General features: G+C 35.4%; 2 protein-coding genes across 3 annotated transcripts; one reads left to right on the plus strand and one right to left on the minus strand.

Moving 5' to 3' along the window:
- The first annotated feature begins 10529 nt into the window (after positions 1 to 10529).
- LOC140827296 (uncharacterized) lies at positions 10530 to 12395 on the plus strand. Its single transcript, XM_073189948.1, has 4 exons — positions 10530 to 10554; positions 10647 to 10865; positions 10922 to 11555; positions 11726 to 12395. The coding sequence occupies exons 1-4, from the start codon at positions 10530 to 10532 to the stop codon at positions 12393 to 12395; spliced, it is 1548 nt and encodes a 515-aa protein (XP_073046049.1).
- Positions 12396 to 22370: 9975 nt separating this feature from the next.
- LOC140827546 (protein FAR1-RELATED SEQUENCE 5-like) lies at positions 22371 to 25551 on the minus strand. Of its 2 annotated transcripts, XM_073190242.1 has the most exons (5): positions 25414 to 25551; positions 22891 to 25054; positions 22744 to 22808; positions 22631 to 22668; positions 22371 to 22528 (listed from the first exon to the last, which is right to left on the minus strand). In XM_073190242.1, exons 2-4 carry the CDS (start codon positions 25050 to 25052, stop codon positions 22649 to 22651), a joined length of 2247 nt encoding a protein of 748 aa, XP_073046343.1. In that variant the 5' UTR covers positions 25053 to 25054; positions 25414 to 25551; the 3' UTR covers positions 22371 to 22528; positions 22631 to 22648. The 2 variants fall into 2 exon arrangements, with proteins under 2 accessions (XP_073046343.1, XP_073046342.1); XM_073190241.1 differs by having other exon boundaries at positions 22371 to 22668.
- Between the last annotated feature and the right edge of the window lie 1073 nt (positions 25552 to 26624).

The following is a 26624-nucleotide window of genomic DNA, read 5'->3' on the forward strand; positions in this document are numbered from 1 at the left end:
CATGTTGTGGGGATATCAAGTAAAATACCAATCCACTGAGCATGTATCAGAATCAAACGAATCGCTATCAAATCAATGCTCGTGTAGGCGCACCGACATCGGTCAAGCATAAGGTACTATCCATATGATTACATCGGCAAAGCTCCATCAAATCACAACCAATCAATCATAGGAGCCACAAATGACTATGTTTTTACGAGCCATATAATGTCAAAAATAGTATCGTGCTCAAAACCTCAAAATCAAAATCCAGTGATATCAAGATATCCATGGATCATAGCTCAACGTGAAAGTCATGTATCGATGTATGTATAAAATGAGGTGTTAAAAAAATATTTATTTTATAAATCGATATACCAATAATGAATGTCATATATGGTTTCACATCAACTCAACAAATAAAAAATATAGACACATATACATACCTCAATTCCTCGTCTCCAGTTTAATGTAGCTATATTCGATATTAGGATTTCAATATAGAAAATCAATCTATATAATCAAATATTCATTTCAATTAATGAATTCATTTAAATGCAACTCTAATAGCGTATTGAATATATCAATTTGTTCTATGCTATTCATTTTAAAATTTACATTACTAGGATAATTATATCGCATTTTTAATCCTAATAACTCGTTTTTATACCTTCAGTAATATACATATAATAATACAATCAAAATTTCATGTTTTTAATTGTTTTGAAACTTTGAAAATTCATATAAAATTGAAATCATATTAAATTCAATTCCAATTTTGAAAGTTAGTTTCTCGTCGGTTATTCTATTGCATATATTGATTTTGAATTCAGATACATGTTATTCTAGCAATTCAATATATAAAAATTGTTGAATCCAATAGAAAATTACTTCAAAAGAATGCTCTCAACATGATGATTCAGAATATATAATTTGTTATGAGTTTCGACAACGTTTCGAGGAAGATTCGAATGATGCATGAATTCTTTGTTTTCCTTCTCAGTTGGAGAGAAAAAGAAAGGATAATTAAGAGAAAAACCATGCTTATCGATGGGTGCAGGTGCGGTTACACGATATCACACTCGTCTTCATTGCTATTCGGAAGGAGTTTGGCAGAGTTTGGCAAGCAGGCGAGCATTTTCAATGCACGGGTATGCGTCTTGTTCTGTCCGAAACTCTATTTTGCTCTTCGAATTAGCAAAATTCATCAACAATAAATTGTAGATCTATCTTGGCTTTCGTTTTCCATGGACCACACTCAATTTAAACACCATACACGAAATTTAAGCTCATTATCCTAAAATGTGTTAATGCAGGAACTTCAATACACACGACACACTTCGAGGTGATTTTGCCCCTATTTCCAAATGAATTTGGATAAAACTCAAAACATAAAAGTTTAGTGTTATGTATTAGTTTATAATGAAATTGATTTAATCTCATTTGAAATATTACTCAGATTATTATGCTAGAAACAATAACATGTGTCATTTCTCTATTGTGGTTCAACATACTTTTCAAACATAAATCAATTACTAATTCAATCTTTCATTATCACAATATATTTTCTCACTTTCATTGTTCATTATATATTTCATGCACTCAATAATATGACAAATATCATGAATCATCGAGAATCAAAATACAATTTATGATAATACGATGTGAGGGCTTTATATTTCTCTCACACTTAAATGATTTCGTCCTCGAAATCTTAAGTATCCATATATACATAACATTGACAATCATATAATACCTCACCGGTTATAATACATATGTAAACTAAAATCAGTAAATGGATCATCATACATTGAATACAATGGAACATATTCTGATATGATTCTCTCATCTTGCTTTCCAATTCCCACGTTAACTTCTCCATAACATGTCATGTCCATTGTACTCGTACTAGTGGAATTGAATTGTTGCACGATGCTTTTCTCTTTCCAATCCATAATCCAAACATGTTGTTCAACGTAGGAAAGAGAAGGATCAAGCACAACCTCAACAGGTCAAAGCACGTGTGATGGATCTGGTTCATACTTTCTCAACCTAGAAACATGAAACACACCGTGAATGACAGATAAAGTTGGCAGCAATGCCAATCGATAAGCAAGATATCCAATTTGATCAAGGATCTCGTATGAACCAACATACCGAGGTGATAATTTCCCTCGCATTCCAAATCGAATAGTGCCTCTGAAGGGAGATATTTTCAAAAATACTATATCACCTTTTTGGAATTATAAGGGTTGTCTTCATTTGTTAGCATAACTTGTTTGACGATCCTCAGCAGCTTTCATTTGTTGTCGAATCAACTGAACCTTGTCATTCATTTCTTGTATCATTTCAGGTCTAGTCATTTGTCTTTCACCAACCTCATCCCAGAATAACGGTAACCTACATCGTCTTCCATATAATGCTTCAAACAGTTTCATGCCAATACTCGTTTGGAAGCTATTATTAAAAGAAAACTCTACTAATGGTAAGGCACCTTGCCATCCAATTTTGAAATCCATCACAATATAATGTAACATGTCTTCTAATGTTTGAGTTGTATGCTCAGGCTGGCCATCAATCCGGGGATAATAAGCATTACTCATAGCCAAACGCGTATCCATAGCTTCTTGGAAATTACCCCATAATTTAGAAGCAAACTCGGGATCACAATCGAAACTGGCACACCGTGTATTCTCACAATATTCTCGATGTATAAACGTGTCATTTTCTTATAAGGATAAGTTCGCTCATACGGAATGAAATGTGCAGATTTCAAAAGCTGGTTATTTATAACCCAAATAACATCATAATCCTTGGGTGAACGAGATAAATGAGTCAAAAAATTCATAGCAATATGTTCCCAATTCCATTTGTGAATTTCAAGACTATGGAGAAATCCTCCATGTTTCATTATCTCTGCTTTATCTTGCTGACAAACAATTTTTAGAAATAAATTCAACAATATCATTTTTCATATGTCTCTACCAGAAATGAGGTCTCAATGAGAAATACGTTTTCCGACACCTGGGTGAATACTATATTTGCTACAATGTGTTTCACGAAGAAGGGCAGATTTCAAATCAGAATTATCAGGGACTACCAGCCAACCATTAAGTCGTAAAAACCATATGAAGAATTATGAAAGCTAGAAAGATGTCCTGCAAATACAAGTTCTTTAGAATTTTGAATCTGAACATTGCTTTGTTGGGCCTTTCGTATTTTAGATATCAAGTTAGGCTCAATTTGCAATGCTGAGATGGTGAAAAAATTTGAATTTGAGTGAAAATCCAGCCGGAAGTACATATATCCTCGTGTACTTTGGTGACATTAACATAAGTTAAAATAGAGTCATGAACTTTCAACTAAGGGAATCCATAGTAACGTTCACCGATCCAAGGTGATACTGAATCTCACAATCAAAGTCCTTCAGGAGATCCATTCACATGTGTTGCCTCATATTTAAATTAGACTGAGAAAAATGATATTTCAGATTCTTATAGTCTGAACATATAACAAACTTTTCTCCATATAAATAATGTCGCCAAATCTTCAAAGTACACACAATGGCAACCAATTCAAGATCATGAACAAGGTAACGAGTTTCATGAGATTTTAATCGATGAGAAGCATAAGTGACCAACTTGTTATGTTGCATCACAACAAAGCCCAAAAATTTAACAGATGCATCTCTATACACTAAAAATCCTCTAGTACCTGAGGAAATAGTAAGTACAGTTGTTGTGCTCAATCTCGTCTTCAATTCAAGAAATCTAGTTTCACATTCTTCTGACCAAATAAATTTATGATTCTTCTGTATCAGTTGAGTAATAGGTTTAGCTATTTTCAAAAATCCTTCAATAAAACGACGATAATAACCAACTAAACCCATGAAGCTACGGATTTTAGGGACATTCGTAGGTCTCGGCCAATTCAACACAACTTCAACCTTAACATGATCAAAAGATATGCCATGTCTCGAAATGATGTGGCCCAAAAATACTACCTTATCAATCCACAATTCACATTTGAACAATTTTGCATATAAATGGCCAATGCGAAGAGTTTGAAGTACCAGTCTCAAATGTTCAGTATGCTTCTCTTTCGATTTCGAATATACAAAAATATCATCAATAAAGACGACAACAAATAGGTCAAGAAAATCCGGAATATACTATTCATTAGGTTCATAAAGACAACATGATCATTAGTGAGACCGAAAGGCATAGCCAAAAACTCATAGTGGTCATACCTCGTAAGAAAAGTAGTTTTAGGCACATATTCTTATCGAATTATTACTTGATGATAACCTAAACGAAGATCCATCTTAGAGTAGATAGAAGTGCCCTGAAGCTGATCAAATAAGTCATCAATATTAGGAAGTGGACGCTTATTTTTCACGGTAGCCTGATTCAGTTACATATAATCAATACTCATTCGCATAGTACAATCTTTCTTTCGAACAAATAAAATTGGAGCTTCCCAAGGTGATATACTCGGTCGAATATATCCCTTATCGAGATATCCTGCAATTCTTCTTCTTTCAGTTCCAAAAGTTCCATGAGATAAGGAGATTTAGAAATAGGCGCAGTCCCCGGTAAAAGATCAATACTAAATTCGACTTCTCAATGAGGAGGAAAATCAAGAATCTCCTCGAGAAATACCTCCAGGAACTCTTTAGCAACATGGATATCATATAAAGATGGCTCTTATTTATAGACATCAACAACATAAAATAAGAAAACCTTTATCCTCGCTAAATAAAGGTCGGGCCGATTTTAGATAAGATGCCAAAGGAATTTTAGCTAGGAAAATTTTGTCATAAAAATTCCACTTCGGTCCATGAATAGATTGAAATCGAACCACCCCATGAAAACAATCAACAGTAGCTCGATTGGTTGTCAGGATGTCCATGCCAACAATACAAGGATGGACAATCAGATTTAGAAATATCACATTACATAGATCAATATACAACTATGTACAACTTATTTAGACATAATAATATTTCCTCCCGGCGTAGCTATTGATAAAGTATCATACAGTGGAGTACACAATATCATTAAATGCAACAAATGGATGAGATATGAATGAGTGAGATGCTCTTGTATCAAATAAAACATGTGTAAGCTATCGCAAAGCATGCAGATACCTGTAATAACACCACCAAGAGCTTATATTTCCCGATCTTCAGTCATGGCATGCACTCTAGCTTGGGGAGGGCCTTGGACAGTCTGACCATTGGGTCTTTGATATTGTGGAAAGTTCGATTGCTGGAAAGAAGGAATAGGAGTAGCAGGTGTCATCGTACTAGTGCCACCTCGAAATCCTATCCGGGGTTGGAAAGAAGTCATACTCATGTTCGGACATACACGTGAAAACGACCTTCCTGCCCACATCGATAACATGCACCAAACATATCCCAACATTGCTCGATAATATGATTCCCTCCATAGTAGCCACAATAGGGAGCAATAGCGGTCTTAGATCTACTAGAACTAGAAGAAGATGAAAAAGTAGTAGAACCAGCCTTTTTAATCTTTTTACCTTTCGGAAGCAAAGTAGTCTGCTGAGCTGGCACTTGAGGTGGAGAAAATTAGTGAGAACCTCCTCGCCTTAATACAGCTTCAGCTGTCTTGGCTCGTTCAACCGCTCTGTATAGATAGTATGCAAACCAGAAGTAACAAAATTATATATAGCATGATGTAAACCATTCATAAACATGTTATGTAAGGCCCGAGATTATATCATTTTAATCCGAGATTATTTAATTGACGACTTTTGGAATGATGAATTAGATTCCACGATTTTGTAATTAATTAGGATTGAAATTGAATTAAAAAGAGTTATTGAAGGCTGAATTGCAAATAGTGAAGAATTCAGGAGCTAAAGTGCTAATATTGGAATTTGAGTGGGACACATGTCTTGCCATGCATTTGAACATGTAAACCCTCCATCCAATTCAGATTTTGAGCATTAAGAACTGAGACAAACTCCATGGTTAGAATTCTCAAGCTTCCATGCATCTTAAAAATTTTATGTTGCAAGATCCGGCCGTCCGATTTTCAATCCGAGCTTAGTTCCGTGTTTTTCTCTTCAAGAGCTTCGAAGTGATGTAATTATTCTTATTTTCTGCATGGTTCGAAATTTAGGTGTTTGAGAAATCATAATTTGATTGATGTTATATGTTCTTGAGTTTATGGTGAGCATATAATCGAAAACGGATCGAAGAACGGACAACGTATGCAATTGTTTTAATTTCCCAGCTTATGTTCGAAAATGGGGGTTGTGCAGATTTTGAATTGTGGTTTGGAAATTGTTGATGATTATGAGTTGTTGGTATTAATCTATGGATGTCTGATTTGTCGGGTATCTCGAGATTGCGTCGTTATGCCGTCAAAATTTAACTAGATTGAGTCTTGATCAAACCAAATATTGCTTTGAGTTGTATGTTGATATTGTTCTTCTCGAAATGTCATTTCCAGATTTGGTATTGAAGGCTTCGAACTCGAGAATTCAACTTCGAAACCGGTAGAAGAAAGATCAAAGTTTCCAAGCTTTTGTACCTTGAAGAGTGAGAGGTTGTTGAACAAGACTTAGATCAGTTTGACACAACCAAGAACCACAAAAAGAAAGATATAAATCGACGTTAATCTGGGATAGATAACTCGAGTAAGATATGACTTGAGTTCCCAAAACCACATACTTAATTGATATTGTTTTGATATATTCGAACTCCTTAGATTTATGTGCTTATTATAGAAAAGAATGAAATATGAGATAGATATCTTGGAAGAGTCTTTGGCAGAAGTGCCAAGTCCTTGGACGTTTGGTTTATATCGATGAGCTTAGGAGAAAGATCGACTCCTAATGTAGACACTCGATATAGTATGCCGAAGTCCGGGAATAGGAACGTACCGCCACCTCAAATGGGAGAGTAGGTGGGAGACTTGTTACGTTCTTATTCAAATCGGGATCCCTAGATAGGAGTCGAGATGAGATTAATAATTAAAGAGTTTGATTTAAAGCTTTGTATCAATTTATGTTTTCCAAGAATATGATACATGTTGTTGGACAAATGCTTTATGTTTTTGTATACGCTTATATGAGGCGCATGTATATGTTGTTTATACTGGGAAATATATTTCTCACCGGAGTTATCCGGCTATTGTTGTGTTTGTATGTGTGCATGACAACAGGTGGGACATGATCAAGGTCGAGAAGAGGATGACAGATCAAGATTAGAGTGGTGATTCGAGCTTAGACATAGATCTGGTTGTTCAACACTTGAAATGTAGTTGAGAAACACTTGTTTGTTATGACTGTATTTTGAACAAGGTGTGTATCCTTGGAGTTGATCATTGTGTAGATATTTGAACTTGATCATGTAAATTGGAATAAGAGGGAGCACATCATAATGTAGTATCATGTGCATTTTATTATGAGGCGTTCTATTTTTTTTAAAAAAAAGTCGACCTATTTGATTTAATTGATCCATTTAATCCCAATGATGATTTAAGAAAATGAGATTAGCACCCGAGTCCTCACAACAGATGGTATCAGAGCTGTATGTTCCTTAGACTAAAATAGAAGCGAATGAGCGGAGTACATTGAGTTTTCTTTCTTGCTTCTGTGATACTAGCATGTGATTTATTGTAATGTTGATTTGCATAATTTATATGCTAGTATGAAAGCATGTTTTATTGCTTTAGAAAGTACATGTTTACCTGATTATCGATTTGATTGGAAGCATGTATTATTAGAAAATGAATCAGAACCCATTCTTGATCAGAGGTATGATAATCAGAGGAGGACTGTGACAAATTTAATATATTTGATTACTAACCATTTTGATAACCAGATATGCCTCCTCGAAGATTACCAGCTGTACCCCAACCAGCCGCAGTTCCTCTACCAGAACAGGGTCGTGCTCCGAATAATCTGATGGATGTGACAGCGACACCCATGGAAACACTGTTAAAGAGATTTCAGTCATTCAAATCGCCGACTTTGAAAGGCACTGAGAACTCTGTCGACTGTGAGAGATGGCTTGATGATATTGAAATGTTATTTGATTCACTTGACTATACAGATGAGCGTAGAGTCAGACTGATTGGGCACCAGTTACATGAGGTTGCGAAGAGTTGGTGGCTCACAACCAAGAGAGCTTTGGAGCATAGAGGTATGATTATTACTTGGAGGATCTTTAAAGCCGAATTTTATCAACGATTTTTCCCAGTATCGTACCGAAAGTACAAGGGTTCAGAGTTTGCCAACTTGAAACAGGGTCATCTGAACATTGAAGAATACATGGCCAAATTCTCTACTTTGCTACGATTTGCTCCACATGTGGCTGATAATGATGAGGCAATGATTGATCAATTTATCAATGGATTGAATCCTGATATTTTTACATTGTTAAATACAGGGCGACCAAATAATTTTGCTGATGCTTTGAACAGAGTAAAGGGAGCTGAAGCGGGATTGATCAAGCAGCGAAGAGCTTCGTATGTCGCTCAGACACAGAAACAACAACAAACCTCAGCCCAATTCCACCAACCACCTCCCAGATTTGATCGTGGTGGTAGCAGCAGTGGGAAGAAGGATATCCTGAAAGCTCAAGGAAAACTGTTTAAGAAATCTGGAAGTAGTTCATCTAGTTCCATTGGCTCACGACAGACTGGTTCTGGCCAGAGTTCCAATTATACAGGGGTTTATTGCAGAACACGTGGAGGAAGACATCCAACAGAGCAATGCCAAGGAGTGTTTGGTAGTTTCAACATCTGTCGACAGCCGGGACATTTTGCCAAATTCTGTCCACAGCGAGGTTCTCAACGATCTCAGGGTGCAGGATCATTTGGATCAGTGGCTCATGCTGATAGAAAATCATCTTCTGTTCACTCTTTCCAGCCACCACCTGCACAGTCACAACCAAGGCTAGAAGGAAGCCAGACTGTTAGCCAACCTCCGAGACAGCAGGCCAGAGTGTTTGCCTTGACCGAGAAACAGGCCCAGGAAGCAGCTGATGATGTGATTGCAGGTAACTGTTCTCTTTGTGGTTATCCTGCTTATGTGTTGATAGATACTGGTGCAACCCATACTTTTATTTCTGAGCGATTTGCATTGGTGCATGCTTTGTCTGTTGAGTCTTTATATGTTGTAGCATCTGTCTCTTCACCTCTAGGGAGAGGTCTAATATCAGTGAATTCTGTTAGATATTGTATGCTACAGTATGAAGGTAATGAGATAGAGCTGCTAGATTGTATTGTACTCGATTTGTCTGATTTTGATTGCATTATCGGTATTGATATACTAACCACTATGTAGCACGGATACCTTGAAATGTTTTTTTTTGAAGTATCGGATACGGATACGACACGGATACGGACACGATACGCGGATACGCGTGTCGGATACCCCAAAATCCGTGTCGTTGACTTTGTTTAGGGTTGACCAGTCGGATACGTTTTGGACACGGCGAGGACACGCCATGGATACGGCGTGGATACGTTTTTCAGATACGTTTGGGCAAAATTGAAATTTTTTAAAAGTTTTAGAGGTTAATTAAAAAAATTAAAATTGCTAAGGACTAAAAGGAAAATACTTTAACATATATTGGGCTGGGCTTTTAAATTCCAATATACATTTGTCGTCTCTTTCTTTCTCTTTCTGCTGAAGCTGTTCTCAACTCATCGCGTCGCCCTTCTTCTCTATTTCTGCCGCTGCTACTGCTGCCGCCACCGCCGCCGCTACCGTTGCCGTCGCCGCCGCTGCCCCCTCCTACAACCAAGAGGATAGTAATATTTTCTGCATCTCTCTTATCATAAATAAATTAACTTTAATTATTTTTTTTTTAAATCTCTTGGTTATACAGTGAGTTCTCTATCTCTTGTTTTACTATAGGAAAATAATTTTCAAGCATCAGAAAAGAGTTTAATGTTATAAAATTATTTGTAAGAAAGAGGCTTACAGTGAACTATTGACTATACAGTATACAGTATATAGTGAACTATTTGTTGTAAATTAGAATTTGGTCAATTTGGATGACAGCGTATTCTATGTGCCATGGCTGAATTTATGTTTCTTGCTTTTCAAAACTTCTAACAATCTATTTTCAATGGAAATTTTTCAAAAGGAGAGTATACAAGAGGATGTAGATGATTTTTCTCCATTGTGGAAATTTGTAACAAAGATTGAAAAGGGAGCTGGTGGAGGAAATGTTACTTGGTCGTGTAACATATGTACTAAAGTTTGCAAGGGATCGTACTCGAGGGTGAAAGCACACCTATTAAAACTCAAAGGATTGGGAATTGCTGGTTGTGTGGCTGTTTCAATAGATCAAATAAAACATATGCAACAACTCCTGGATGACGCAGAATCGAGAAAGAAAAATGCTAAACCGAAAGAAGTACAATTGCCTTCATCATCTGCATCAAACATGGCTTCAAAATCCTCATGCAGTAGTCTTTTCTCTTTGCAAAGTGACGATCCAACAAAGAAGAGGAAATGAACAATTGGCCCTCTTGAAAAAGCTTTTAATTTGAATGCGAGAGATGAGCTGCATTCTGAAATTGCGAGGTTGTTTTACACATGGGGATTGTCTTTCAATATTGCTAGAAATCCTCATTATATTCGTGCTTTCAGTATGGATACTCAATGAATGATTCCAGGTTATCTTCCACCGGGATACAATTTATTGAGAACTACACTTCTTCAAAGAGAAAAAGCTCATATTGAAAAGTTGTTGGAGCCAACAAAAGAAACTTGGAAACAAAAAGGTGTTAGTATTTGTAGTGATGGGTGGTCAGATGTACAAAGAAGACCACTTATTAATATCATGGCAGTGTGTGAAAGTGGTCCTATGTTTCTAAAAGCAATAAATTGTGAAGGTGAGTACAAGGATAAAGTTTCATCTCTAAGTTGTTCATCGATGCCATAAACGAAGTGGGACATCAGAATGTTGTCCAAGTGGTCACAGATAATGCTTCTATATGCAAGGCCGCTGGTTTACTTGTTGAGGCAAAGTATCCACATATATTTTGGACACCTTGTGTTGTGCACACTTTGAATCTTGCTTTGAAGAATATTTGTGCACCGATTGACTCCGTACAAAACAAAGAAGTCTTTGAAGAGTGCATGTGGATAGCAGAAATATCAGATAATGCTTTGATGATCAAGAATTTTATAATGAATCACAATATGAGATTATCAATGTTCAACGATAACTCGAACTTGAAGATGCTCTCACTTGTAGAGACTCGATTTGCTTCCACAATCATTATGCTTAAAAGGTTCAGGCAAATCAAGAAATGTCTTGAAAACATGGTGATTAGTGAAAGATGGGATCTGTACAAGGAGGATGACTTACTGAAGGCTAGAGCAGTGAAGTACAAGATATTAGATGATCAATTCTGGGAAAACATTGATTATATACTTTCTTCCACAAGTCCAATTTTTGAGATGCTAAGGAAAGCAGACAGTGATCATCCTTGTCTTCATTTAGTATATGAGTGGTGGGATGAAATGATAGAGAAGATTAGGGTCGCTATCTCGAAAGGGCCTCACAGTGGAGATTCAAAGTTTTATGAGATTGTTCATGATAATCTAGTGCAGCGATGGAATAAAAGCAATACACCTTTACATTGTTTGGCGCATTCTTTGAATCCGAGATAAAACTCTAAAAAATTTAACTAAGTTTTAGCAAATTATACATATGAGTTCATATCTAATTATCAATCTTTTTATATAGATACTACAGTGATGAGTGGCTCCAAGAATCTCCCAATCGTCTTCCTCCTCATTGGGATATCGAAGTTTCAAGGGAAAGAAAAAAGTGCATTGAAAGATATTATTCTTGTTCATCAGAACGAAGAAGTGTCAACGAGGAGTTTGCCTCTTTTTCAGCCGCCATTGACGAATTTTCTGATAATGATGCAATGCATGATCGAGGTTTGATGTCTCCAACTAAGTGGTGGGTTATACATGGTGCTTCCACACCAACTCTTCAAAGTTTAGCTTTAAAGCTACTCGGGCAGCCTTCTTCTTCTTGTTGTGAGAGAAATTGGAGCACCTACAATTTCATACACTCATTGAAGAGAAACAAAATAACACCACAAAGAGCAGAAGATTTGGTGTATGTTCACTACAATCTTCGTCTTTTATCAAGGAGGAGTCCACATTATAATGAAGGAGAAAGTAACATGTGGGATGTTGGAGCGGATGCATTCGATTCCATGGACATGGAGGGTGCTGCTATCCTTGAAATTGCCAATTTGTCTCTTGACGACTTGAATTGGAGTCAGTCTTATTTACTGATGAAGGCAGTGTTGGTGATGAAACCGATATGGATGTTTGATTTTTTTTACTTGTTTAAGATGTATTTTGCGTTTAATATTTTGTACCTAAGATATCATGATTAATGAAATATTACATCTATCTCTATGATTTTTACTTTTCAATACAAAATTTATATAAAATATAAATATATAATATTTATATATATTTTAATGATTATCGTATCCTAGCCGTATCGTGTCTTATATTTTAAAAATTTGACGTGTCGCCTTACCCGTATCGTATTCGATACGATACTCGTACCCGTATCCATGAAACATAGGCTAACCACGTACAGAGCTACCGTAGATTGTTTTCAGAAAATTGTAAGATTCAGACCTGATATGGCTGATGAATGGAAATTTTACGGTAAGGGTTCTAGAGCTCGGATTCCCTTGGTATCAGTTTGTCTATGACTCGATTATTGCAACATGGAGCAGAGGGGTTCCTCGTGTATATAGTAGATGACAAGTTCATTCTCTGAGGCTTTGAATATTCAACAATATTAAACAATTGCTCGATATTCTTCAGCCATGCCTATGCTCTTTTTTCACTCTTAGTGTCAAAGAACCTTGGTGGCTTCAGATCCTGGAATCGAACCATAACCATAACCATATCCATGGACATTCTTTCGAATTGTCCGACCATCCTCTCCGTACCACTACTCATAGTAGTTTCAAGATTTGTGGAATCTATCTACAAAAGTATAAAATGAATATCACAAATAAATATCAACTATACATACTCATCATATCAGATCGTTAATCTCATCAACAATTTACTCAAACTAAATCAAGTAAGAACAAGTAATACAAATAAGTCAAGCACAAACGTACAATTAATTTGTGCCTATTTAAGTGTACACAAGAATAAATCGAGCTTTCCCAGTTATGCTCTAATACCATATGGTGTGAGTCCCTTAACTCTTAATCGTTATTATAATACAATTTGATTAGAAATAATTAATTACAACAGAAAACAAGTACACACACACACTGGGATAGACTACTCAACCTAAACTCATATGTGACTCCCTCCAGAAGTACTCTCTCTACTATACATTAGGCCACAAAAGGCCAAACATAGTATCGTGCTCAAAACCCCATAATCAAATCCAATAATATCAAGGTATCCAAAGATCATAGCTCAACGTGCATGTCTTGTAACAATGTATGTATAAAATGACGTGTGTTAACAAAATATTTATTTTAGACATTGATCTACCAAACATAAATATCATATATGTCACATCAACTCAACAAATAAGGACACGTGTACTTTCAGTCAAATCAAATCAATAATATATCATATAACACAAATATATGTCGTATTTGAATGTATCAATTTGTTCTACGCTATACAGTTAAACATTTACATTATTAGGATAATTATATTGCATTAATAATCCTAATAACTTGTTTTTATACCATCATTAATCCTAATAATTTGTTTTTATAATCATTTGTAGATTCAGACGAAATAACATGAATTCCTTGTTTTCCTTGGTAGTTGGAGAGAAAAAAAAGCATGGTCACATGCATGTTCCTATCTAGAAGGAGTTTGGTAGAGTTTGGCGTACACACACACATTTTCCTGTCCAAAACTCTATTTTGCTCTTCGAATTAGCAAAAGTCATCAACATGAAAGTTGTAGATCTATGTCTTGGTTTTTTTTGTTGACCAGACTCAGTTTAAACACTGGATGTGAAAGTTATGTCCATTCTCCTAAAATGTGTCACTACAATAACTTCAATACACACGACACACTTCAGGGTGATTTTACCCTTTTTTTCCAAATAGATTTAGACAAAACTCAAAAAATAAAGGTTTTAGTGCTATGTATTAGATTTGTAATGAAATTGGTTTCGTTTCATTGGAAATAATACTCAGATTATTATGCTAGAAACCGTAACATGTGTCACTTATCCATTGCGGTTCAGTAATAGTTTTAAAACATAAATCAATTACTAAAACAATCTTTTATCATCGCAATATATTTTTCACTTTCATTATCAATTATATACTTCACACACTCAATAATATGACAAATATCATGAATTAGCGAGAATCAAAATACGATTTATGCTAATACAATGCGAGGAATCTACAATTTCAATCCACCATCTGCGAACTGCCTCACGGTCTTGAGCACTAACTTCCCAAAATTAAAGGTACTTCTGGTACCAATGGAGAACAAAACATAGGCATGTGGCCTTGTAACCACTGTTGTATTCATTGAATGAGTCCAATTTCAAGTGGCAGTCTTGTGCAGAATATAGTCGAAGGAGGTCAAGTTTGTTGCAGATAATCTCTTGGGATTGTCGGGAAAGGTTTGAATCCAACCTCCAATGGGAGTGGCAGTGATTTCATGAATGTCTAGTGGCAGTCCTTTTTCATCAGTAGTAGGGGTGTGGTACAACTCATTAATCACAGAAGGGGTAAAAGTACACATTCAGTCACACACAAACACCCTTCCATATTTTGCTGACCTCTCATCTCCAACACTAGTGGTCAAGTTCACAAAAAAAAAAATCGAGATTGGGTTTGGGGCAGAAAGTTGTGACATCAATAACAATCGCAAGAAGGCCCCGAATACGAAGAAACTGGACAAGTTTTGCCTACCATAGACACCAATATCTACATTCTTCTTGTCAATCATCCTACGATTGATATAGAGAGGCCAAGGGAAACATTGAATTCAGAGTAAAATTTGTTATAGAATGACTTACTCAAGTCAAGCTCTTCAGTGTCAATGTTGTCTGAGTGATGCCATCATCATCTTCAACACCATTGCTACCCTCATTAGCATTTTCATCATTATCATTCTCCAAGTCTTCACTTACCTCAGCATCATCACTTTCTACAGTATGGTCTGAAGAGTCGGAGTCGGAGTCGGAGTTGGAGTCGGAGCCCAAGGTATCAGACTTTCCTGGCCTATTGTCATCAAATTCCTACTGCATCTTCATTAATATAAAAAATGTATATTTATTAAATGTTTTGTATAATATTTTATAGTTTAAATTGAATAAATATTTAAATTTTATTATAATTTTTATAAAAAAAAATATGTATTGTATAATTGTATTATTTTTGTTATTTTTACAGGTTTGGTAACAAGAATAAAGTTGGCTAGAAAAATGAGAATGAAATGATTCTTGAACCTGTATAAAGTAGATTTCAATGTCTACAATATTTGAGAAAAGAATAAGATAAAATTATTCTCACAATTAAGGTCAAATTGAGTAACAAATGAAAGTGGTGTCAATGAAATTACAGTTTTATCATGCTTGAGTATATGTGTCAAATACTTGGTAAACTAATATGAAAATTTACCAAAATTCAGAAAATTCAATTATTAACAACATTTGTTTTAAGTGGAAGAATCAAATTCATTGGAAAGATTGTCAAAAATAGAGTGCAAAATGCAATAAATGTTTGGGTCATTCATGAAAAAAATTACACCAATTATATGTACAAAATAATATTTTATTTTCTCTCGTCTCCATAAATTGGCCAATAAATAAGAGTGTATTGTGATGAAAGAAATCATCCCTTATTCAATGGAATAAACTTTGATTTCATAATTTTCTCTTTTTATTTTTTTACTTGATAAAATTATCATGCTAAGTATATATTTCAAAGCTTCATTTCCACCATTACTAGCTAATCTTCTAAAGTCGAGATGAAAATGTGAAGCTCTTGATATGATAATAAGGTAATAATATTCGGTTAACTTATTTAATCACTCTTGATATGATAATAAGGTAATAATATCCAGTTAACTTATTTAATCTTTACTTATTATTTATGTCATATATTTTCTTTTATTACACATTTTTATACCCTACTTATAAGTGAGACTTATGATTTATTGATGTTATATGTTACACCAAATTCTCGATACCACTTAAATATTATTTTGATATTACCAACAATTTAAAATGGTTATCTTGATTTATTATATATTAATATTATCATAATATTGAGTTCTTGTTACCATTTAAATGTTAGTTTGATATTACCAACCATTTAAAATAGTTATATTGATTTAGTCTTTACAAATATATAGTTAAGTAAATATTTGACAACATTTATAATATTTTTGTGTATATAATATATGAATAAGAGTATACTAATAATAATAATAATTATTATTATTATTATTATTATTTAATATGTTGGAATCATTTTATCAAGTGGATATCAATTATGTTTATTTATTATAACTTTATTTAAATATGAAGAGTGAATATTCTAATTTCGACTATTTAATTTAAAATTTTAAACATATAAAATTTATCATCTAAGGTTAAAATAATTAAATGATAAAAAATATTATAGTGGATTTGTAATTACCTTAACTTCTCCGTGTATATGACATTCAGACTTACTGAATTATACTACTTGAAGATAACCTGTTATTGGGAGTGCAACAATCAAAGTTGTGGCAAGTTTTTTGCTCCGTTGTCGGGAAGTATATTTGTTAGGGCACGTGCTCTTAACTAACACTTAATTACCAAACAATAAGGATTAATTAGTGTAAACAGCGAAAACGAGTTTAAAATGTTCATTTGGGCCTACAAAAATTTCGACATGACCTCCCTATAGGGGTGAGTACAGTACGGTATACAGTATCGAACTACAGTACCATATACCGTACTGAAAATATCGGTATGGAATTTTTCCATACCGATACCGGAAATTCGGTATACCGCACATTCGGTATACCGAAATTTCGGTATGAAAAAAGTTCATATCGGTACCATACCGACACCGAAAATTTTATTTTTTCGGTATAGTGAACTTAAATTTTTAAAAAAATAATAAAAAAAATTATTTCCGGTATATACCGAAATACTGAAAAAAAAATATTCTGTACCGATACCGATACCGAAAATTTCGGTACAGTATGATACCGTACCGAAATTTTCGGTATACCGATTTTTCAGTAAGTTCGGTATTTTTTTTGGTATGGTTTTTCGGAATTTCGGTATTTTTTCCCACCCCTACCCCCCTGTAAGTATGACATCCCAAAAATTTCAAAACACAATAACAACAATATACGCTCGAAAATAACATCAAGTTCACAATCAAACAAAAACTAATATCCTATAGCCGCAATGGCCAGGATTAGACACAACAAAACACAAACAAAATCCAAAATAACATAAAAACGTCACAATACAGCTACACATGACATCTCCCAGGCAAAAGTATCAAACCAGTATAATGTATAGATATCTGGGAACTCTAACACAAACAGACTGACTACTAGGTACCACTCGTTGAGGCTCCACCAGACATGTCAAATCCCTGGAATTACCTGATATGCCATAAAAAACAATCACAACGTAAAAGAAAACAAGGGTCGGACCCCAGTACGACAACCCCGTAAAATTACGACGTATATAAAAGACATGTAATAATACATAGTAAATGCAATGATATGCGATACATGAATGGTAACATGGAATAACGGATACCAAACGGAGTCCAAACGAATAACATCATCAACAGTAACAGTGGCCACCCGTGCCAAGAATGCAGCATCAAATCGTCGCTCGTCCATGCACGTAGCATCGAGAATGTGAGTAGTTAAGTTGCTCGTCCTTAGCTGTCATCTCGGAATGTAGCTAATCCTAACTCACTCATCCATCTGATGACTCAGTATATATCTCAACAGAATCAACATAAATCGCCGTCAAATGAGTCAATGCTCAATATGTTATGCCAATACAATTAATGCATGAATGCATCAGAATAAACATTCAAGGAACATAGTAGTAAACAACATCCACTGGATATTCTGACATGCCAATATAAGCATCATAATAATATAGGTTTGAGCGTACCTAAAATACAACTTACAATACCACAGTAATTCTTAAGGACTTTCAGATGAACTCGTCCAACGATATAACCTACAATATAAATTTATTATATACTGCATTTCAACTGAGTAAAACAATTCAAATCGGATCGGTTAAAAATCGAATTCTCGGCAGCCTATAAACCCATTCAGAATCTGGAATTTCAAGCTTAATACCTCAAAAATCGAGGCTTAAATGCACAACGGTGATCTCGTAGAGGTGGCTCGCCGGAAATACTATTCACGACAGGAAACAAGCTAGATAACAGGGAAAAGCTTAATACTTCATTTATATAAACTAATCCACCAAGTACAACCAAGAATCGAAGACAAAACCTTACCTAAAAATGGATCAAAGCTCACACGCAGGTGATGGAAAACAAGCCGATCGAGCTCGTAACCTTCCGATTCATGGCAGGAAAGAGGCTAATAGACTGGAGGAAGAAGATTGCTAGTTGCAGCCCCAATTCCCCGGCCGCTGGCGGCGCTACGCTACTGCTGCAGAAAGAGGAGAGAAAAGCGACGAGGTGCAAGGCGGGAAGAAACTTTTCTCTCTGTTGTTGTATTCAGAATACATTACAAGAGTTGGGTTAAATAATAAAATGAAATGGGCTGGAGTCTGGACCCAAATGAGTTATTGGGCTCATAATATTTTAATTTCAAACCTAATTAATTTTGTTTTAAATTTTATTTTTCTTTATTTGAATTTTTATTGTTTCTGTATGTTTTTTATTTTGTATTTACATGAGTATTTGGTCACGTTCACCTAGTGGTAAACTCATTAGAGACAACCATCTATTATTACAAAAAATGGAGGAACAAACCGACCAATTGGAACATGAAGAAAATAATGATGAAATTTAATCTCAACATGATCTTGATAGACGAAGAACATTTAGAAATCACATGAATCTTACACGAACTAATAATTTTCATGTCTAGTTTTTCCCTTTGATTCATCTCATTTTAATTTTAAGTTTGACATTATTCAACTTTTACCGAATTTCATGATAAGATTCTGAAAATCCATACATGCATTTACAAGAGTTTGAAGAAGTGTTCAACTCGTTTAATGATCTAAATTATAGTATGAACAACATTCGACTTAAGCTTTTTTCCTTTTTTAAACAATATAAAGCTAAAACTTGCCTATAAAATCTTAGATCAGGATCCATTAGAACTTGGGATGAATTGCAACAACAGTTTTTGAAATTTTTTTCCATCTCATATAACAAATTCTTTCGAAAAGCAAATCACTACTTTCACTAAAAAAAAAAAGGGGGAACTATTTATTAGTATTGAGATAAATATAAATAATTACTTAATATTTGTCTACATCATAATTTTGAAACTTGGAGAGTTATTTATCAGTTTTATAAAAGTTTGACACATAAAAATATACAAATGGTTGAATTTATGTATAATGGAACATTTGAAGATAAAAATCCAACTGAGTCAATAGAGTATCTCGACTCACTAGCCGAAAATGCTCAAAATTGAGACATTATAGACACAATTGAACCATCAAACAAAATTCAATCTCTCACATCTACTGGAGGTACGTACACCTTAAAAGATGACATGATCTCCAAGCCAGATTTGCATCTTTTGGCAAGAAAATAGAGGCACTTGAATAACCAAGTTTTTCAAATTCAAAAGGTGAGAACATGAAAAAAAAATATCATTTGCAGCTACAATAACACCCCGCGATGAAGTACTATCACAAGTCCCACAATGAGAGAATCCACCAAAAAAATTGTGAATAACTTAAATCAAGTTGAGAAGCAAAAAATAAAAATAAAAAAACATAATGAGATTTTCTTATGACAATTAAAGAAAATCATCAAACATTTGAAAAGCATGCCATTTGCAAAAAAATAGTTAAACTTGAAGCATCAATTCAAAATAATCAAACATATAAAAGACATGATCCGTGAAGAACACATTCAGACTATATTTATAAACTCAAAAAAGAAACTTCATATTTCAACAATTTCACGTCAAAAATCATCCAAGTATATTTGATTTTTGAGTTGTGTCTTTTGAAATCAAGAAAAAAAAGGATGTCAACCATCGTAGACAAGCTGAGCTTGACATTGAATTGTATTTTTTGATGTCAAAAAAGAATACGGTGGATGAGACGATGGACAAGCTTGGGGAAGAGGCCGTTGGAATTGCTAGAGTAAATGGGTGGAAGATTTATATTTAACTAGTACAACCACGCACGCGTTGCGTGCTTGTACGATATGTTTTTATAATTTATTTGATTTATATTTAAATGAGGATCAAAATATATTTATGAGAAATAATGAGTGACTACATTATAATTTTGATATATGAACTAAAAAATAAATTAAAAAAGAATAAAAAAGACCCAAGCAAAAATTGAACCTACAACCTCATGAATAAGAAACATAGGCTTTATCCAATAAACTACATGTGACTTGTTTTTATTTTTTAACACTTTATTAATATATATAATTAGTAATGTAGAGATTGGGGGTGAAGGGTATTTTAGGTATTTTAAGAAACAGACCAAGAAAGTTACTCTAACATACTTAGCCTTAATAAATAGTAAGAGATAAATATGTAAGTATATATATATATATATATATATATATATATATATATATATATATATATATATATATAGAGAAGTGTTACACTGCTCACCCAAAGGGTGAGCAACCATGAGCGACGCGCTATGTGGCCAAATATGTGGATTTTTTAAATACATGTGGACTTTTTCTTTTTTCTTTTTTTTATCATTTCTTTTAATTTGTAGGGGAACTTGTCGCTCAGCTCATTTTTCCCCCAAAAAGCTACTGCACTCATCGTTGTTCCTTCTTCCAACCGCCACCACAGATCTTCCTACCGCTACCATAGATCTTCCAAGTTCATCGTTTTTCTTTTTCTTTTTTTATCATTTCTTTTATTTAAATGTGTATTTAGTGGGCCTATTTTATTATTTGGTTTTGAAAATCTGTAGGCGAGGATTTACAGCTTACAGCAACCAAAGAAATCTCCCCTCCCACCACCTGTCGACGCCAGAAAAGAGGGAACCCAGGGAAATCTTTCGGTCTCTCAAAATTCAATGGTATTCATACTTTTTCAATTTTTTTTGGAATCTTTGGATCTGTTAACTATTTGATGAGGTTTGCATTGCATCAACATCGGAAAAACAGTAATGAAATAAATTAATATTATTAAAAAAATATTAAGTATTGAAGGTTGTTTGGCCATAAATTAAGCTAGCATCGTCTCCCAATGGAAATTATAAGAATAGTACTCACTTGGAGAATATTATGAATTATAAGAAATGGAAATTACTGAATAGTACTCACTTGGAGAAGGCGGATGCATCAGAGTGGTTTAACCTTTGCTTCTCATCATTTAATTGATTCACAGATAGCCTTCGTGGAAGAACTCTCATGCATCAGATTCAGCACAATGCCGCATTGAATCTTTATTGATATTCTTTATTCAGATCTTGATGTTGAAACAATTTTCGTTACAACGTAGGGAAAAACATATGTTGTGTTTGTTGGGCGTAATCCTGGTATTTACGACACGTGGGCAGAAGCAAGTTCTAACGTTAATGGGTATAAGGGTGCTGTCCACCAATCTTATAGAACTAGAGAGGAGGCCGAGAAAGCTTACAATGCCTCATTGGTGAAACAATCTGCCTCGACGTCCTCCCAAAATACGGTAAACGAAAGTTCAAATGCAGCTTCAAGTTCTAGAGTCAAAGTATCGCAGGCCGATAAGTTGGATGAAATACTGAAGAGCTTGGAGGTGATACAAGAAAATTTGAAAGCACTAAACATTAGTAAAGATTAATAGATGTATTATTGTAAGTTATTGACAGTAGCTGCAACCAATATGTTTGTAATGGTAAAAATAATATTTGACGGATGATTGTATTGTAATTCAACAACTTTATGGTGCAGTTTGTAATATGTGATGAATGGTTGTATTGTTATTCAAAAAGTTAATATGAATTATTCAATTAGTGTTGATGCTTGTGTATCAGTTTGTAACTTTGAGCATGTACCAGTCCTCATAAGCCCCGTAGACAACATAATCTCTTCATGTTTCTGTAAGCAACAGAGTCTCCCCAAAGATTGCCAAGTTTCTGTAAGCAACAGAGTCTTTCTTGATGGATAGCTAAACAAAAAGAACCAAATCCCATCCTCATAAGCAACATATGAAATACAGAAAGAACCAAATCCCATCCTCATAAGCAACATATGAAATACAGAATAAACCAAATCCCATCCTCATAAGCAACATAGGATTCTTTTCTTGGTGGACAGCTAAACACAATTGGCCATTCCTCATCACCATAAACCTTTCAAGAAATTGAAAAACTCAAATATATGAAACAACAATCTTAGCACTCTACAACCAGAATAAACCAAAGGCAGGATACAATGCACTATAAAATGGTTACCCATTCGTGAGGAAACTACTAAATCCAGTTGTTAGAACCTAAAAAATAAAAGCAATTATTAATAAAAAAAATTGATGATTAATCACATATATTTAAAGATTTATTTAAAGTACCATCTATCGATCCAAAATCTTCGTCATCTGAGCTTCCTTCGTTGTTTTGATTATTAATTGTTGACCTGAACAACGATGAATATGCTGACAAATATATATATATTTTTTTAAACAGACGAAACATACACATTGGTGATAAAAACATACCCGTCTTGCAAATTTGGACAATTGCGCTTGTCATGCTGCACACCTCGACGTCCACATCCACGACATTTTCTTCCCTGTGAGGTTGACTTCTCCTTTGATGATTTTAATCTCTTCCCACATCCTTTTGTTCGGATATTTTGAGGATCAATGATACCAATGGCCCTATCTGTTGCTCTTCTACTTTGACTTCCACCGCTTAATGTTGTATTGACATTCAAATCTTTCATTTTGCTGTCAATACAATCAAATTGTGCAGCCAAGAAATTTGTTCCCTCGACAGTCAAAGATGCAATATCAACTAAAGCTGAAGCTTTATAGGATAACCTCAAATGTCTTGACATCAAACACCTTTCTGAAGCTCCAGTCACATTTTGCTCATCTATAGGATAAAATTCTACATTCTTTGCACCTTGCGTCCAACGTTTCAGTATATATTTATCAGGCAAATGAAAGACTTGGTTTATACGAAAAAATGCTAACATATGCCTGCATGGAATGCCCTCATACTGAAATTTCATACAACTGCACGATATATCATCCCTCTGTATGACATGTGTAAGCACTCTTGGTTTCGAAGAAGAAGAACCTTGAAAATTCATGACCTTGTAAACCCCAAACTCATTTCCCACAGATTCTGGTTGCACGTAGTAACCATGACTCTGGCTCATTTCGTTTCGAAACTCCAACCATTTCTTCTTCGTGTACACATTCACCATCTGAGATTCCATTGGCCATTTTGACTGAAGTTTGGGACGTTCATTCATATCAATATGATCTGCAACTAACTCATTGTGTCTTTGGTGCCGAAGTGCCTTATTGAAACGAATGATAAAATCCATCAATGAGTTCTTGCTAGATATATACCTCTTGAAAAAGGCATGTGAACTTTCAGATCGCTGGCTACTTGACATACCCGCAGAAAATACGTGATTAAAATACGCTGGCACCCATTTATGTCGTAACTCAAACATCAGTGACAACCAATTATGTTGTTCCAAATTAGCACTATGCATAACAGCTTCCCAGGAACTCTCAAATTCATCGCATGTTGAGGAATGCACAATGACATTCTTTATGCTTTGATAGTGGTCACGGAAAGACACTGGGTTTAATTTCTCTGAGAATTTGTTCAGTATATGCCACAAACAATATCGGTGTGTCGTTTGAGGAAAAACTTGTGCTATGGCTTTCGTCATAGCAGGATCCTGGTCAGTGATGATAATGTTTGGGGCACCTGTACACATGGTTTCTAAGAACTTATTAAGCAACCAAACAAAAGAATCTGTTTTTTCGTCACTCAACAATCCACAACCAAAAAGAATGGTCTGATGATGGTGATTAACTCCTACAAATGGTGCGAAAACCATCTCATATTTGTTGGTGTTGTACGTCGTATCAAACACAACTACGTCACCAAAGGCAGTGTAATCCCTTCTTGACACAAGATCAGCCCAAAAACACCGGGTAAATCTGTTGTCCGAGTCAGTTTCATAATCAAAAAAGAACAATGAACTCTTCTCTTTCTCAGATTCGAAGAAATCAACCAATGTCTCTGCATCAATACCCTTATGCTCATCCCTGATACTTTTCTCATAGTTTCTTATATCTCTTTCTAGGAAACCTACATGCTCAGGCCCTCCCGACTCTATCTCAAATAATCTCATTTGTTGACAAGTAGGCACATTGGCTTCTGCAAATTGTTGACTCAACACTTTTTTTGATGCAGAAATATTACGATGTGAGCGTAACAAATGCACCTTTGACGGAGTCGATAATAGATGATTATGACTTTCAATGAAGTTACTAACAACCCAACCTGGACCTGTTTGTTCCTTCACAACTGAAATCTTTGACAAACATCCGGTTCTAGTCTCGCCACGCGCTCTTTCTTTTCTTGATTCCACATTTTTGCCCTGTTTGTTCCATCGAATATCATCTGTATGTCCTTCTTTAAAGCATACAAATTTTTTCCAGACAACTTCGTTCGTTTTCTTACTTTTCTTGCTATTACTCATTCTTGCGCTAAAACCAGATTCTCGTGCATATTGATTGTAGAACGAGAATGCATCCTCTAAAGAATCAAATCTCATACCAATACTTGGCTTCTGATCATCTCCCACTTGGGGGATGTATGATTGCTCATCTTCACTAAAATGATCCATTTCTGTAAAAAAAAATTGACAAAATAAATATCTATCAGAAAGAACTATTTTAAGTGTCTCGTTCTACAACAATTTTGGTACTAATTAAAAACTTTAGGGTCGTGTCTATGTTTTTTTGATAACCCAAAATAAGTCATGTCTCAAATTACAAAAAAATAAACGAATTATTTTTTAAAAATACAGTCTGTTGCTCATATTTTATCAAAAATTTCTGGAGATATGAAAGTTATTAATTTTCTTCAGTTTTAAGCAACGCCAGAAAAGATGGATAATAACCTGCGGAAGTAGTAGTAACATTTGATAACATAGAAAATTTCCGGAATAGACTACAACAATCGAAGACGAGTTTATGCGGGAATACCAAAATAAAATGTCGTCGGTGAGTGAATCCTCCGGTAATTTTAGTCTCCGGACGGTTGTGGCGCGGTGGTTACGCGGTATGGTGATGGCGAGGACTAACTGTGGTCGCGCTCGTACTACTGTGCAGGCGGTACGGTGGTGCGGTAGGAAGATCTGTGGTGGCGGTTGGAAGAAGGAACAACGATGAGTGCAGTAGCTTTTTGGGGGAAAAATGAGCTGAGCGACAAGTTCCCCTACAAATTAAAAGAAATGATAAAAAAAAGAAAAAAGAAAAAGTCCACATGTATTTAAAAAATCCACATATTTGGCCACATAGCGCGTCGCTCATGGTTGCTCAACCTTTGGGTGAGCAGTGTAACACTTCTCTATATATATATATATATATATATATATATATATATATATATATATATATATATATATATATTATATTATGACTTACCCGCCAATTTATCTATACTTCCCCCACTTCCAAAAAATGCAGTTAACTCTTTCATGGAGTTGCAGCAACAATCTTCGCCATCATCTGCCTCGAGGCAATGCTCAGGGAATCCTCTCAGCCGCCATTGTCGTGCGGAAGCTCGAATCAACAAAGAGAGTCGTTGCCAGACGACTCTCCCCATCTGTCAAAGAGTTCGGGACCTGGTGTCGCGGCTGAGATCTGGACGAGAAGATAGCCCAGCTGGTTAACTCGGCTCCCGCCATTCTCAGGCTCGGAATTCCGGCTAACGGGTTGTGGTCGGAGGCGTTGCACGGCATTTCCGGCTACGGTTATGGTATAATGTTCAATGGCAGAATCAGCTCCGCCACCAGCTTCCTGCAGGTCACGTCCTCTCCGCCGCGGCCATGTTTGATTCTCATCTTTTGTACCGCATTGGTCACGTGGTGGGAAAAGAGGCTCGAACGATTTACAACGAAGGGCAGGCGAAAGGGATGACATTTTGGGCGCCAAACATGAACATATTCAGGGATCCGAGGTGGCGGAGAGGGCAGGAGACGCCTGGGGAAGACCCATAGGTGGCGGCGCAGTACGCAGTTTCCTATGTCCGGAGGATTTATGGCGACACTTCCAAGGTGGAAAGCTCCCAAACGGCCGCCTCCGGGCCATCCGCCTGCTGCAAGCATGGTTCGCCGGAACGGCCGTTAAACGGTCGGAACGGGAACGGTGATCGCCGTTCCAAAGTTCCAGGGCAAATCGGTGAATGTTTTGTA

The sequence above is a fragment of the Primulina eburnea genome, chromosome 3, assembly GCF_022965805.1.
Source record: "Primulina eburnea isolate SZY01 chromosome 3, ASM2296580v1, whole genome shotgun sequence".
Taxonomy (NCBI): Eukaryota; Viridiplantae; Streptophyta; class Magnoliopsida; order Lamiales; family Gesneriaceae; genus Primulina; species Primulina eburnea.

Coding starts and splice junctions, on each gene's coding strand:
- LOC140827546 (XM_073190242.1), bottom strand. CDS start 25,052: ATGGATCATTTTAGTGAAGATGAGCAATCATACATCCCCCAAGTGGGA. Junction 22,809..22,890: donor TGTCCAAATTTGCAAGACGG/GTATGTTTTTAT, acceptor ATCGTTGTTCAG/GTCAACAATTAATAATCAAA. Junction 22,669..22,743: donor AGATTTTGGATCGATAGATG/GTACTTTAAATA, acceptor TTTATTTTTTAG/GTTCTAACAACTGGATTTAG.
- LOC140827296 (XM_073189948.1), top strand. CDS start 10,530: ATGAGCTGCATTCTGAAATTGCGAG. Junction 10,866..10,921: donor AAAAGCAATAAATTGTGAAG/GTGAGTACAAGG, acceptor CCATAAACGAAG/TGGGACATCAGAATGTTGTC. Junction 11,556..11,725: donor CCTCACAGTGGAGATTCAAA/GTTTTATGAGAT, acceptor CTTTTTATATAG/ATACTACAGTGATGAGTGGC.